Source organism: Berghia stephanieae, chromosome 1 (assembly GCF_034508935.2).
Source record: "Berghia stephanieae isolate SIO BIC M18660-M18661 chromosome 1, UCSD_Bste_1.3, whole genome shotgun sequence".
Lineage (NCBI taxonomy): Eukaryota > Metazoa > Mollusca > Gastropoda > Nudibranchia > Aeolidiidae > Berghia > Berghia stephanieae.
In genome coordinates this window covers 66,875,425-66,890,759 of record NC_088360.1, presented here as the reverse complement: position 1 = coordinate 66,890,759, position 15,335 = coordinate 66,875,425, and the positions used below count along the sequence as shown (strand labels likewise).

General features: G+C 36.0%; 1 protein-coding gene across 1 annotated transcript in view; it reads right to left on the bottom strand.

Annotated features, from left to right (window-relative positions):
- Window positions 1-3,220: 3,220 nt before the first annotated feature.
- The window catches only part of LOC144979897 (DNA polymerase epsilon subunit 2-like), a 35,278-nt gene continuing 23,163 nt past the window's right edge, over window positions 3,221-15,335 (bottom strand). The window contains exons 14-16 of the mRNA XM_078927159.1: window positions 13,621-13,804; window positions 12,812-12,988; window positions 3,221-4,331 (exon numbers count right to left, since the gene is read on the bottom strand). Of these exons, the coding sequence (XP_078783285.1) occupies window positions 4,038-4,331; window positions 12,812-12,988; window positions 13,621-13,804 (655 nt within the window). The 3' untranslated portion in view covers window positions 3,221-4,037. The remainder of the gene's footprint in view (window positions 4,332-12,811; window positions 12,989-13,620; window positions 13,805-15,335) is intronic.

The following is a 15,335-nucleotide window of genomic DNA, read 5'->3' as shown; positions in this document are numbered from 1 at the left end:
TTTTCAAATCCCCGTTTTTTTACCTCTCTTTGTCTCTATTAAAAATTATCGGTTATAGCATGGCCTCACTTGAACCAAATCCGCTATAACAGGGACATTGCCTTTTCACACGGGAACAATCAAGAAGGAAAACTGCTAAATTTTAGGCCTTGTCGCACGGTGAGGAACATAGATAACACAGGACTAGATACTACTAGGCTGGTAGCAGTGAACGTTTTTACCAATTGGAGGACATAAGAAGTTTTGTTGAAGACACTCATCAAGAAGACTTCAATCAAGGATTTCTTTAAAGGGGTTCTTTAAAAAACAATGTTTGTGATAAGGTCCCATTCAATTTCTCCTTTTAAATAATAATAATATAATATTATGTTCATTTTAAACAAGTTTTGTCTGACTAAGGAGGGATAGTACCTTTGGGGGGGGGGGGGGGGGGGGGGGGGGGAGGGCACATGCCTGAAGCCAACTGGTTCCCACTTGTCTTTTATTTCATTGATGAATAATAAAGTTTGAAATAAAAAAATGTAAAAGAAAAAAAAGTTATATCTAGATCTTATTATAATAAACATTGCGCACAATCCGCCGCATGCAGTTTTTTATTTTTTGCAAGGGAGGTAATCGATGTATTAGATCACTTGAAAAAGTCAATTATGTGCTTATTTCCCTTATATTTCTGATGTAACGGGGATCGGCTATAAAAGGACTTTTGCTCTGGTCCCACCATCCCTGTCAGGTTTCCACTGTAGATACTAGGTGTGAAATGTGAAGAACGTGCGAAATTGCGGCATCCATCCGCATGTCTAACAATGTAGACAAGTCTATGGTGAGAGGGCAAAAGAAGAACACCCCCCACACTTCTCTCTCTCGTTGCAGTCGTCATAGAAGTGGTAGTAGTAGAAGTAGTGGTAGTGTAAGTTGTAGTAGTAGTAGTAGAAGTATAATAGATTGATAGTTGGATGGATTGATGACCAAGTTCATCGGCGATGAAGTTCACACATTTTCATCACACCCTCACAGCATTTTGTTTATGTATTTATTTTTATGTAATTTTTGCTAACGACGCGTCTGTTCTATCCCTGAAATGCCAATGTTTACTGTTTTCTCATATAATTTTATGCTGCCAGTTTTCTGGAAACCCCGTATATCGTCAGTCTCTCTCTCTATTCTCGATTCATCCGATAACTGCTTACATCTTAAATACGATGGCGGCGATTAGCCAATAAAAAGTGGCTGTTTTCCCGTCTGCGATAGTCTGTGGTCGGAACCCCACCCAGGGGTATATTTTTTGTATCTAGTGTTGGTGTCAACTGCCAATTATTGCTACATCGATGTTGCTATTTTAGGGTTTTTACTACAGCAGTAGGCAACGGGAAACCACTGCTGTACTTTCCCAAGAATTTTCATGATGGCTGATTACTCATTAACAGAATAAAAAAGAGAAAAGTTGAATAGATGGTCAGAGTATATAGAGGAACTTTTTTATGATGAAAGAGAAAAACTAACAATAAACATTGGATAGACGGGCCACCAATTTTAAAAGAAGAAGTAGAAGCAGCTATCAAAAAAATGAAGTTAGGCAAAGCAACAGGCCCTGATAATATCCCAATAGAAATTATCATAACATTAGAGGATTTAGGTTTAAACACAGTGACAAATCTATTGAATAAGATATATGACAGTGGTAAAATTCCAGATGATTTATTAAAGTCAGTGTTTATGACACTTCCAAAGTCATCAGGGGCCACGGAATGCGAGTTACACCGAACGATTAGTCTTATGAGTCACTTCACGAAAATTTTCTTAAGAGTACTAATGAACAGAATGAGGAAAAGTATAAAACCAGAGAAATCAAGAACTCAATTTGGATTTGTCCCCGACAAAGGTACAAGAAATGCTTTCACCTTATCAATGTTGATGGAAAGATGTATTGAAGTCCAGAAAGACTTATTTATTTGCTTTATTGATTACTCAAAGGCATTTGATAAAGTTAGACATTGTGAACTATTTAATATCCTTGAAGGACTAGACATAGACGGAAAAGATCTTAGAATTATTAGAAACTTATATTGGAAACAAAGTGCAGCCGTCAGGATTGAAGGAGAATTAAGTAAATATATACAAATTAAACGAGGTGTTAGACAAGGATGTGTTTTGTCACCAGACCTTTTCAATATCTACAGCGAAACAATTATTAGAACTTTAGGAGATAGCCCAGGCATTAAGATCAATGGTGAGAATATCAATAATATAAGATATGCAGATGACACAGAACTAATTTCAGACTCAAAAGAAAATTTACAACTACTCCTCATTAAAATAGTCACAGAGAGTGAACGTGTGGAGTTATACTTAAATGTAAAAAAAGACAGAATGCATGGTTGTATCAAGGAGAGAAAGAAATCCAATATGCAACTTAATAAGCAATGGAAAAACTATAAAACAAGTTCAGGATTTAAATGTCTTGGATACATAATAACTTCAGATGACAGATGCAACACAGAAATAAAACGAAGAATTGCAATAGCTAAAGATAGTTTTAATAAAATGAGTCTAATTTTTTAAAACCACAATATCTCAATGACTCAATGACAACAAAACATAGGGTTTTGAAGGCCTACCTATGGTCAGTATTATTATATGGCTGCTAAAGCTGGACAATTACAGAAGACATTAGAAAGAAACTGGAGGCAGCAGAAATGTGGTTTCTTAGAAGGATGTTAAGAATCTCATGGACAGAGAGGAAAACTAATGAAGAAGTATTAGAGCAAGCTGAAACTAAAAGGCTATTAATTCGTACAACAAGAAAAAGACAAATGCAATTTTTAGGACACCTAAATCGACATAAATGTATTGAACATCTTGCTCTCACAGGAAAGATAGAAGGTAAAAAGAGTAAAGGTAGACCAAGAAAAACATATTTGAATAGTTTGAACAGCTGGGTGACAAAGAAAGAGAAGAGTAATATTAGTTTTTTATCTGATCAGAGAGATGAATGGCGTATCATGATCACCGATGTCTGGCACAGACTTGGTGCTTGAAGAAGAAGAAGACTACAGCAAAAAATCGGGACCAGAGGTCAATGTCGCTATCCAAAAGTTGTTATTCAGGGGTATCAATATCCAGAAGTTGCATTGTCTGTACTTATTTATTAGAATTTAAGAAATTCGATTGAACTTGATACATTCAAGAAAGAGCGTGGAGAAAAAACAAAACAAACCTGTGATTAAATTCATAAAGTTTTTATTCCAGACGTAATATGTAAATTGTTTAATAATATCTTTCACTCTCATTCTCTTGTGACAAAACTTTTTAACGTCAAGTAATATGACATAAAACATAATATGACTAAAGGCTTAAATTAGGATTGTATCTAGGTTCTGTGTCAATGAATTTGATATGAACAATGCAAAGTGATTTATCAATAATAAAAAAATATATCATGTTAAGATAAATTAGTGGATCAGAACAAGATCGATCCAGGGAAAAGTCCAGATTGTTTTCTGACCCCTTATAATTCTGTCTGTTAGATCAAATGGAAGGTACTTTGCGATAGACTAGCATCCAACTTAAAGGGTAGCGGTATGCTGATGCCCGTTTTACACTATAGAAACTGGGATAAACTCCAGCTCCATGTGCATGGTGGCTCTGAAAGGCTAATGAATCTATGTGTATGTGTATAAGAAGGGGGGGGGGGGGGTTGAGAGGGAATATAACAAACTAAAACATTATCCATGATATGATAACAAAATTACGTATTTAAGATTAAGATGATTACCTTCATTTTGGTTTATTACATTCAACCACTTTAAAGTTTCGAAATTTCAATTCTCCCATGCACTGTAAAAACACATTCTTTTCATTTTGGCAATGAAACGTTTACTCCAGTTTTCTAGCCAAAACCCAAAACATATTTTTTTAAATTGTCAATGTGCTGCAGAATTTTCATCAATTACATTCAAAATTAAATGTAGGGAGGAATAAGAATTCCCTTCTTGTTTTTGTTTATCAAATGTTCACAATTTCCATCTTTTCAAAAAGAATCAAATCATTATCCTGAACTCCTCTGAATCTTGAGGTATGGAATCCTCCATAGATAATGCCTCAGTCTCATTAGAGGCCAACATCTCGCTGTCTTCTATATTATCAACAGACACCGAGTTATCCATATCTGTTATTGCTGAGTCCTCTACCAGGTCAGATACAGGCAACTCCTTCTCAGTGGAGTCCTGTGTATGTGAAGGATTCACCAACTCTTTGGGCACACGACTATCTTGAACTTCTCTAGTGGCAGGATAGTAAACTTTGAAACCAAAATTGGTACGAAGAAAAGAACTCTGTGTAAATAAAGAAGAAAATTAATTATAAATCCCTAGAGATATTTAACATACGAACCAGTCTGTTTTTTAATCAATATAAGTAAACAACAAAGTAAAGTAATTTTATTGAGTTAAATTGACACGGTGCCTGTTTTGGCACTAATCACTAATCTTTGTAATTACAGTGCAACACGGGTTTGTCGAACATGCATTCAACAAATCACGGGTTCAACAAACAAGGGGAGAATTCCCAAATTATGTCCATTGTCTTCATAAATTATCCAAATGAAGTTTTGATGAATCTCATGCATAGACATCTTAACTGCCTGCCTTACTCACAATGTGTGAGTATTTATCACAATACTGTACGTTGGCATAAAGGAAATGCATGCGACACCTGTCAACGCAATTCTTATTTTTCGACTGTTACAAGCACCGGATAGCCATGGAGTCAGGCTATAGTTTTACGAAGGGTACGTGTTTGTAGACAAGTGCCTTCTCCCGCCCTCCATTCTTGCTGGTCCCCCACATCCTGCCATGTTGTTATCCTGCGTGCCGTGTTGTATGGTTTGGTGTGTGTATTTTGTTTTTCAAGCCGAGTAACTCAGGAGTGAATGATATATTGCAAACAAAAAGATATGAATCTATGAGACCAGGATGTGCAAACATTGAGGCCATATAGAAGGAACGAAATTAACGTCACTCAGCTCTTTGTTTTTAGCCAGCCATTATTAAGAGCAGTCCTCACTAATTGACTAATTGTATCAATCAGACTATAACTATAACCATTTAACTCACTCAATCCTAGAGATTTTTGCTACTTTTCAAGATTGAAAAAAAAATGTATTAAAAATGAGCATGTGCATAGATAGTTTTATTCAGCTACCATTAACATGTAAAAATTAAAATTTTAGCTTTGATGCTGCGCCTTTAATTTGTCTCAGAAAAATTAATAAAGAGGCATGGGGTAAAAGTAACCTGGGTAAACAACGGATATAGTCGGTGTTAAGGTTACACATAGTTTTGCATTTTAACTGAGCACAAAGCATCAATACTTGTACAGTAGGCTACATCACAATTTGTGTCTCATATCTTACAGTCGTGTTCATGTATTCGTCGAAACGCGGGTTTATTTATATTCCTTAAAAATTTTTTTTAACAAATTGACTGAAGATTGGCCGAGTTCTATTTAAAAACAAAATATCATGTACATGTAAAGCCCATTTAAAAAAAAAATTAAAATAGTAAAGTAATTAATTTTGCAAACTTTACCTCAAATTAAAATTTCTTGCACTCTTTACATTCCCTTATCAATTTCAAATTTCCATATAACAGGCCTATTATACACAGTTATCAAAAAGTATATTGTAAAAACTATAACACACTTTCACAATGATTCATATCCCTCAAAAAGAATTCGGCATCACTATCAAATTGATGGATTCTGCTGAACAAATAAATATACTAGGGTCCAAATTGTATAGAGGAGAACCCAGTTGGTTTCACACTATCACCAAAACAACAACTAGATCCAAATGAGTAAGAAGAAAAGTCTTCCTGCATTACTCCAAAAGCTGAATTATTTGAACGGTTTAAGCTGTTGTTGACACTTTGGAATTCCCAGGCATCATTTTGATAACCTTGGCCTGTAAGAATTTGGTGTAAAAAAGACTGCTGGCTAGATGAAGGAGGGCATGGACATCCCATAAATGAATTGATTTGTGGTGACTGTGATTGTGCTGTAGCTTCAAACCCTGGGTAGAATGCAGCATGTTGGGATGGGTAGGAAGGAATACAAGGTGTTTGATTACAATGTCCAAAGTAATCCTCACACGGGGTGACAGGTTGATGTGGAAGCGCAGATTGGTGGCTATTGTATGTAGAAATATAGTTTGAGCTGTAAATCGTTGTCTGAGGACCCACAACAGGGGGAGGAGCAGTTTGAGAGTGGCAGCCAGTGTTGTGTAAAAGCATTATTAATGTACCAAAGTAGAAAAAAATAAGCAAACCAAAAACAGACTGTTAAAAGAATAAATGAATTGTTAAAAGAATAGTCGATAACCAATAACTTTTCACAACCTTTATAAAATGTTACTTGACATTTGGGGGCAATTATTCTATTCTGATACTGACAGTTCCTATAGCTTCAAATTTTCAAAAATCATCAAAATTTCGTTTAATTAGTAAAGCTCTGATTTTATTAATACAAGTATTTTTGGCAATAAAACTGCTCACAAGCAATGGCAATTCAATTCTAATATTTCCCTGTCATTTATAATAAATGAATATTGAATATGAAATCTCATGTAAACGAAATAAAGAACTTCTTCAATATAAATTACAGCACATTGTGCAATATCATACAGACACAAATGGTTTCTTCGAAAATTAAAACTGAGACAAATCATCATCTTATAAACCACAGACACAAACCCCAATTTTTGTAACCAGTCATGTTGTAAACTAAACATACAGTGTAATATTTGCCAGCAAAACAGACACAACACCTGAGAAATCAAATAGCCTGTGCTCCTTCCCAGTCACCTGATGAGAGGTCAATCTAAATAGACAACCCGTCTAAAACAAACATCTTGGCAAACAGCCAACACAAGGGAGACAACTCATTAGTCAAGGGATCCTTTGTCATCTTTTAAATATTCCAAGGGCAATGCCTGATAGCAAATTGTTTAATCTGATCCCAGCTTGATTCTGTGTACATTTTGCAAAGGACTGCTGCTATGTATTATAACATCTCGTCTTGCGTGTGTGGTTTATAGGCAGGGAGACAGATATGTGTGTGTGTGTGTGTATATATGGAGAGAGAGAGAGAGAGAGAGAGAGAGAGAGAGAGAGAGAGAGAGAGAGAGAGAGAGAGAGAGAGAGAGAGAGAGAGAGAGAGAGAGAGAGAGGAGACATATAGAAACAGGAAGAGAGATGAATAGAGATATGCAGAAAGAGAGAGAGATAGATTAGATAGAGAGAGAGAAACAGAAAGAGAGATGTATAGAGATATGCACACAGAGAGAAAGAGGGCCGTATCCATAAATCATTGATTGTGTGTGCATGAATGTAAACAAGGTAAAAGATTCTTTTCTTAATGTTAATTCTTCTTGGATCCCCTTCCCTTTCCTTGTCTAATTTAAGATGAATAAGGCACACTATAATCAATAGTCTTATTCATATGGTATTAGTATTAAGCATGTGACTCTCAAAAGAAAATTAGGAAAATTGTTTTACGTCATATCACTCAATCTATTTTTTTTTCTCAGACACGGCTTTAAGAATTTTTAAAAACAAGTGTGATGTCCTTGAGAAACCTGGCATCGATTAAAGTACATGTACTTACATTTCCTATCAGCGAAAGGGACATTTTATCAATTTGGTCAAAATGAAAAGGAAGACTATTTCCCTTGAGAGGAGACATAAAAAGCTAACAAAACACAACATAACGTTCACTAGAAATGAAAACACATGACAAGATAGCTGAACAGCTGTCTCCAAAGTAAATAAACATTGGCCTTGATAAAAAAAAAGTGATAATGAAAGAAGAACAGAAGGTCGAGTCTCATGGATGGTCCACAATTTAAAAAATAAAGAATGATTCAGTGCACAAAACCCAAAATCAACAAGAGTAAGAAGAAGAAGAAGTAGTAGTAGTAGTAGTAGTAGTAGTAGTAACAGTAGTGATAATATAGTGGTAGTAGTAGTAATAACAGTAGCAGCAGCAGCAGTAGTAATAGTAGTAGTAGTAGTAGTAGTAGTAGTAGTAGTAGTAGTAGTAGTAGTAGTAGTAGTAACAGTAGTGATAATATAGTGGTAGTAGTAGTAGTAATAACAGTAGCAGCAGCAGCAGTAGTAATAGTAATAGTAGTAGTAGTAGTAGTAGTAGTAGTAGTAGTAGTAGTAACAGTAGTGATAATATAGTGGTAGTAGTAGTAATAACAGTAGCAGCAGCAGCAGTAGTAATAGTAGTAGTAGTAGTAGTAGTAGTAGTAGTAGTAGTAGTAGTAGTAGTAGTAGCAGTAGCAGAAGTAGTAGTAGTAGTAGTAGTAGTAGTAGTAGTAGTAGTAGTAGTAGTAGTAGTAGTAGCAGTAGCAGAAGTAGTAGTAGTAGTAGTAGTAGTAGTAGTAGTAGTAGTAGTAGTAGTAGTAGTAGTAGTAGTAGTATAGTAGTAGCAGCAGAAGTAGTAGTAGTAATAGTAGTAGTAGCAACAGCAGCAGTAGTAGTCGTAGCAGTATTAGTTGTTGTAGCGGTAGCAGTAGTAGTAGTAGTTGTAGTAGTAGTAGTAGTGGTGGTAGTAGTAGTAGCACTAGTAAAAGTAGTAGTAGTACTAGTAAAAGTAGTAGTGGTGGTAGTAGTAGTAGTAGTAGTAGTAGTAGTAGTAGTAGTAGTAGTAGTAGTAGTAGTAGTAGTAGTAGTACTAATAAAAGTAGTAGTAATAGTACTAATAAAAGTAGTAGTAATAGTAGCAATAGTAGTAGTAAAAGCAGTAGTAGTAGTAGTAGTAGTAGTAGTAGTAGTAGTAGTAGTAGTAGTAGTAGTAGTAGTAGTAGTAGTAGTAGTAGGAGTAGTAGGAGGAGTAGTAGTAGTAGTAGTAGTAAGTAGAGTAGTAGTGTAGTAGTAGTTAGTAGTGGAGTAGTAGTTGAGTAGTAGGAGAAGTGTAGTAGTTAGTTGTGGTGGTAGTTGTAGTATAGTAAAAGTAGTAGTGGTAGTGGTAGTATAGGGTGGTTGCAGCAGTGGTAGTGATGTGATGTCAATGTATAGTGCTGGGTGATGCAGTAAAGGTGTTAGTGATGATGATGATGTGGTGGAGGTGGTTTGTGTAGTGGTGGTGCTTCGTGAAATGATGGTGTGGTGGTTGTATTAGTAGGGGCAGTGATGTTGTTATTGTTGATGATGATGATACGGTGTGTGCTTGTGGGTGAAGAGAGAAAGATTGATGACTCATGTGAAATGGACATGATCAACTATATTGATTTAGGTTTGTCTGACAAAGGGACAGAAAGTGTATTTTTGTGTGCTTGGGGTGTCTGAGAGGAGGAGAGAGAGAGGAGAGAGGAGAGAGAGAGAGAGGAGAGAGAGAGAGAGAGAGAGAGAGAGAGAGAGAGAGAGAGAGACTGCTCAAAGTGAATGTAGTGTTGGGTACAGAAAGATGAAAGTGAAAAATTTTATTGTTGTATGTGTGTTTCATTTGTTAATCATAAATATCAAATTAACGTATGTTTCATATTGACAATTGCATTAAACATTGTAATTAAATTGAATTATAAGTGTGTGTGTGTGTGTGTGTGTGTGTGTTGCGCGCGTGCGGGTGCATTTGAAGACAGAAAGAGAGATTTGTTATTGTTTTAATGGTGTTACAGTGCTTGCAACACATTAAGGTCATATCAGCGCCAGTAGAAAGGAAGAAAATGGGATAGTAAAAAGTTAAAGAATAACAATTAAAGCACCCACGAAAAAGTAAGACAAAGGAGATTTTATTCAAATTAGAAACAGATGTAGATTCTAATAGGACACTATCAAAGTACTTAGTTTGAGATCACCTAAAAGCCCCATCCAGACACAAGCACAGGTCTCCACTAATAGGAATACACTCAAATGTTTACAGATTATTATATAAAACAACAAATTAATAAAGTGCATAACAGGCAGACGATTTACAAGGCAAAAAATATCATCTCCCAAAACTGTTTCCTCCCAGCCAAGGTATCGGGCCAGAGCCAGGACAAAACCAAGTAATCTCATTCCGAGACTAAGACAGAAAGCATATTCGAAAACACATATAGGGGGATAGAAGACACTGTAAATGTCTCCCTCCCCACTATGGGAGGCCAGGAACCCCACTCAGACAGAAAGAGAGACTAATAGATGGATAAATATATAGATAGATGAATAGGTAGGTAGATAGATAGATGGCTATATACATAATATATAAAATATTCAAAGTATAATTATGATCAACTTCTACAATATTGTTGAGGGAGGGAGGAAGAGAGAGAGAGAAAGAGAGAGAGAGAGAGAGAGAGAGAGCGAGAGAGAGAGAGAGAGAGAGAGAGAGAGAGAGAGAGAGAGAGAGAGAGAGAGAGAGAGAGAGAGAGAGAGAGAGAGAGAGAGAGAGAGAGAGAGAGAGAGAGAGAGAGAGAGAGAGTTTGAGATCAAAGTGTTTGTGATGATCTATCATTGGTAAGTACAGGAAGATGAACAGTGAAAAATATTATTCGAGGCTAAAGAACCTAGTGCACTTTATTGATTTGTGTATGTGTGTGTGTGTTAAAGAGAGAGAGAGAGAGCTCAAAGTAAATGTAGTAATAAGTACAGAAAGATGAAAGTGAAAAACTAACTCGGTTAAATAACTGAGTGAACTTTATTAAATTTGCACTCAGCCAATCAGGGTTATCTATGCAGCTTCGAGCACAATCTATTGTCTTTGGCTTTGCATGACTGCAAGTATCCAGGATACATGATCAAGATGCCTCGAATGCACCCCTCTACCGTCTCAACTATCATTCCCACCTTCCACCCCTTTCGAGCAAGTCTTTTCTGACTTCTTTGAGTTTGGATGTCACCACTATCTGGTAACTGGGACGGTTATCAGGTTGGTCTGCACTTTTTCCACCCAATCTGGGAGCGCTTAGTAAGGAATGCATGGTTCATCGCCTGGTTACATTCCCTCTTCGCTACATTTAGGCAATTTGGGGTTCCTGAGGAGTTGTCAAGTGACGGTAGACAAGAATTCACTGCAAAACTATTTCTGTTGAACATCGGCCCTTGTGGTTGTCTTAATAACAATAAGTTCCTCGGAGCCCTCCTTCAATTACACAACACCCCTGAACCAGACTGAAATCTTTTACCAGCCCAAACCATTCAGGATTCTCTTTCGTTCAAAACCTCATGTGCTATCAATGGGGTGTGAAGTGTGGGCCAATAAAGGAGAAACACTATGCACATGTTTCACAATGTTATCTGAGGCTCGTTGGGGGGTTTTATTACTAATAATATAGAGCAAAAAAATCGGGACCAGAGGTCAATGTCACTATCCAGGGGTTGTCGTTATTCAGGGGTGTCGTTATCCATAGGTTGCACTGTCTGTTATCCTGTCTTATAACTTATACGGAATTGTCTTTACAACCCTATCACAAAAAGAGGCCAAATGAATCAAAGCCACATTAATATTATTTCAACATAAATTGCAGCACTTTTAATCACCCCGATTTGCTTTGTCAAACCCAAATCAATAATTAGACCTGTAAATGAGCTCTATAAAAATTGACTGAGACTGAGACTCCCGAGACTGAGACTGAAACTGAACCTCACTGAAACTCTTCGTTTTGTATCAGAAAAATCCAAAGAATCGAGATGAATAGTAAACAGCAAGCTCACTTGAGCAAAACAATGGCAGAAAACTAATTTACGTGGGAATTAATTAGGCTACTTACAATTGTTTCTTATAATTAGGTACCCACATCAGTGAGAAACGGTCAACCAGTTTGTTTACAACGTGAGGTAATCAAGATGTAGCAATCATATAACTTTCGATTTGAAGGTGTCTTCATAACACACTTCCGGCATTCGCATTAAACTTTTTAATAATTTTAGGTTCTGGCAAGTAAATGTGGTCAATTTTGGCTTAGACGAAACAGTGAAATTTATCGCTCGTCGGCTCAGTTAAAATTGGCTACCATTGGGATCACGACAGGTTTGGAAAGTGAAAAGATAATTTCACGAAGGCTGTGTGAAAATACACTGGGGTGTGTTCAGACACGGCAATTCTAAGAAGCGTCGCTTAGCCGTCGCAACATAAACGGCCCATGATTATGCGTAGCGCTGTGGAACATTCCGAATAACTTCACGGTCATTCGACTACGATTCATGAATTCTTTCTTTCTTCTTCATTTCTTTCTTTCCTTTTTAAAAATATTTGAATTTGACGAATTGACTGATTTCAGTTAATTGACTGAGAATTTACAGGTCTAAATAATGCTAAAATTACCTGCACTCCGATTAAGTACTTGTTGCTCATCAAGACAGGGTCAAATGACTAACCAATAATACATGAAGATTAGGAATGATTCTATTCTTGTTAGTCTCAACAGGAATATTTATAAATTTGACTACTTGGAAAGAAAGAATTTTTACGTTTGCTGAATGTCTGAAATAATTCCAATGAAATGACATGCATCCTGATTAACCAGTAAAACTGATGTAAAATTTTTGTCACAAACAGATTGTTCCCATGAGGAGCATTCCAAATACCAACTGCAACGGTATTGAGGAATTATTTTCAAGAATAAATGTTTTCCACTATAAGAAGGATCAATTTGACAGTTCCAGCAAACGTGTTAGGGCATGGCCCATGTAAAAAGAGAACAATTTAGAGAAAGAATATGAAGTTACATTGAAAGAAGAAATGACTGAAGAAAACCAGCAAACAGGTTAGTATGAAATTAAGATAATATATTGCTTTAAAAAATAAAAACAAATTACTCTTCTCTACTCACTGGATTAATAACTCTTGTAGACAAGGCCGTTGTATCAAAAGGGTCATATTTATCAGCAGTCACAACAACATCAGGTAAAGGATAAATACGCAGGCCACAATCATAGGCCCAGTACATTGGGCAAACATGAAGGGGAAGAGGACACAAGTGTCCTTGACTGATAATGGACTTGGCAAACTGAGAAACGAAAACAAAAAAAGAACAAAATCAACCTATTATAGGGTCTATCTGAATCACATATTATTAATGTACATTATGGAGTTACCATGAACACTTTTAAAGTACAAAAACAAATATTTCCTTTACCTTTCAGATACCCTGTAAAAGACTATTTCCCAGACTATTTTCTTTGTAAGAGTTACATGTATTCCTTTTCCCATTTTACAGACAGGGTTCCTACACCTTTTCTAGACCTGTTTTATTTTTTTTAATGCATCAAATGTTATGCATTTTTATATTCCACTCAATTTGGCCCTCCTTAGTAACCAAGCAAACACTTCTTTTTCTTTAAATTCCAAGATCTTGATACAGAAAGGATGTGCTGAATACTGCTCTGCAGTCGATCTGTTTTTTTAAGTAATGTATTTATGTTTTCATTGTTTTTTTTTGTAGTTGGCTGAAGACGGGTTTTAAACCTGAAACATTCCGCATTGAGTATTTGCACAAGACGTGATCGTATAGCAAATAACATCTTCAGTTACATGGCATTGAACTAAACAGCATAACAAACAGGTTACCCTCATTTAAAATCAAAAATTCTGGACTGATAATTGGTAATTGAGAAAAGCTAATTCTTCTGAACAACTTACATGGAGAGGGACATTTCCATCTGCAGGGAATTTGACGCAGTTACGACACATCTTGGTTACAATATCCTCACGGATTATGACAATTTCTTGAGTGCAGTATTGAATATGGCACGGGTTAGATGTGAAAATGGCATTTGGAATTTTTTTCCTAAATGGCTCTGTTATGGAGTTGGGAATGGCAGGCCTGAAGAAAACAATAGTGTAAAATGAATTGATGCTAAAAAAAAAGTATAAAGCATTATATATAAATTTTGAATTGTTAGATAAAAAAATAATTCCCGTTCTCTAGTCAACTTAGATCAGCATCTGCACAAAATAAGAGATACAGTGGTGATCGCCTAAATGGCCGGTGAGCCAGTGGTTGGGAAGCAGAAAAAAATGAGCATTTAGACAAAGTTGATCAAGACCAAGATGAATATGAACATTTATATCACGCATTTCAACTGATTCACAATGATTATTGTGCTTCAGAATGCTTCGGCCCACCAGCAGGCAATGTTTAACCTTTCAAATAATACAAGTCTGCTTGGCATCATTTCTCGATGCTGTACTTAATATCTGTCACTGTTTAAAGCTAGGTATCTACTCATTCACATCTCCTGTTTGTTTGGTTGTTGTTTTTAGGGGTTTTAACTCTTTAGTTGCTTACAAATCTGGCACTAATGTTTTCCCAGTTGCTAAGCATCTTGGCAAAAATAAGTTAAAAATGGGTAATGTAAGTAAAAATGCAACAAAAAGATAACTACTACTACTAGTCCCACATTCATGAAATTCACATGGATAGTAAAGGATAGTTTTGTGATCATGCCACCACAATCAAAAATGCAAATTAGGTCATGTGACCAAGACAACCACCTTGGACAGCTAATTAATATATGCAAATTTGCTGTTGCCATACAGTTTGACCCATAATTCCATCAAAAAAGGAAACCAAACATTTCAAGGTTGGATATTATTGACAATTGTATGTAATTAGAAATGTTTTAAAAGTTGTGGTGTTTTCATTTATTTTGTTAGCGTTATGTGCTAAGTAAAGGAACTGAAAAATATTCAAAATCATGGAGAGAAAGAAAGACTACAAGAGTAGTCCATTATCAGGAAATAGAAGCCTAAAATAGCATAGAAATAGTCTTTTCTTCTTCATTCGACTCAATATTTGTATTTTCAGTAAAGTTCATTAGCCACTCTACAGGATGTCAAAAACATTCCAAACCCATTCATTATCAACACCATCACAAACACCACGTCCACCATTAGTTTGAGGTCCTATCTTTACATCATTATCAATGAAACTGGAACAAAAAACGAGTTCTTGAAACCCCAATGTCAGAATAATTATCATAAGTCATTATCTAAGAATAAATCAGCTCCTTAATCAGAATCATGTCTGTTTATTTACCCATCTTCACTTGAGTTCCTCTGTTAGTGTTAGAGTTGCAACATAAACAATTTCAATTGTTGACTGTCTCAAGAAAGGTCTTAGAGAGTGCTTGCAGTCACAACAGTTCAATATTCATACTCGTTGGCTTCGTATTTCACTCATTTATTACAGCTTGAGTTATTATTACATGAGTGACGCCTTTTAGCGTATTTAGCAACCCAGCCGGCATTACAGACTGGCATATTTAGCAACTAAGAGTTAACATGCTGGCTCAGTTCAAGCTCTCATGATTTCCCTATGAAAATTGTACTTTGAACCTATAACTTTAACACTG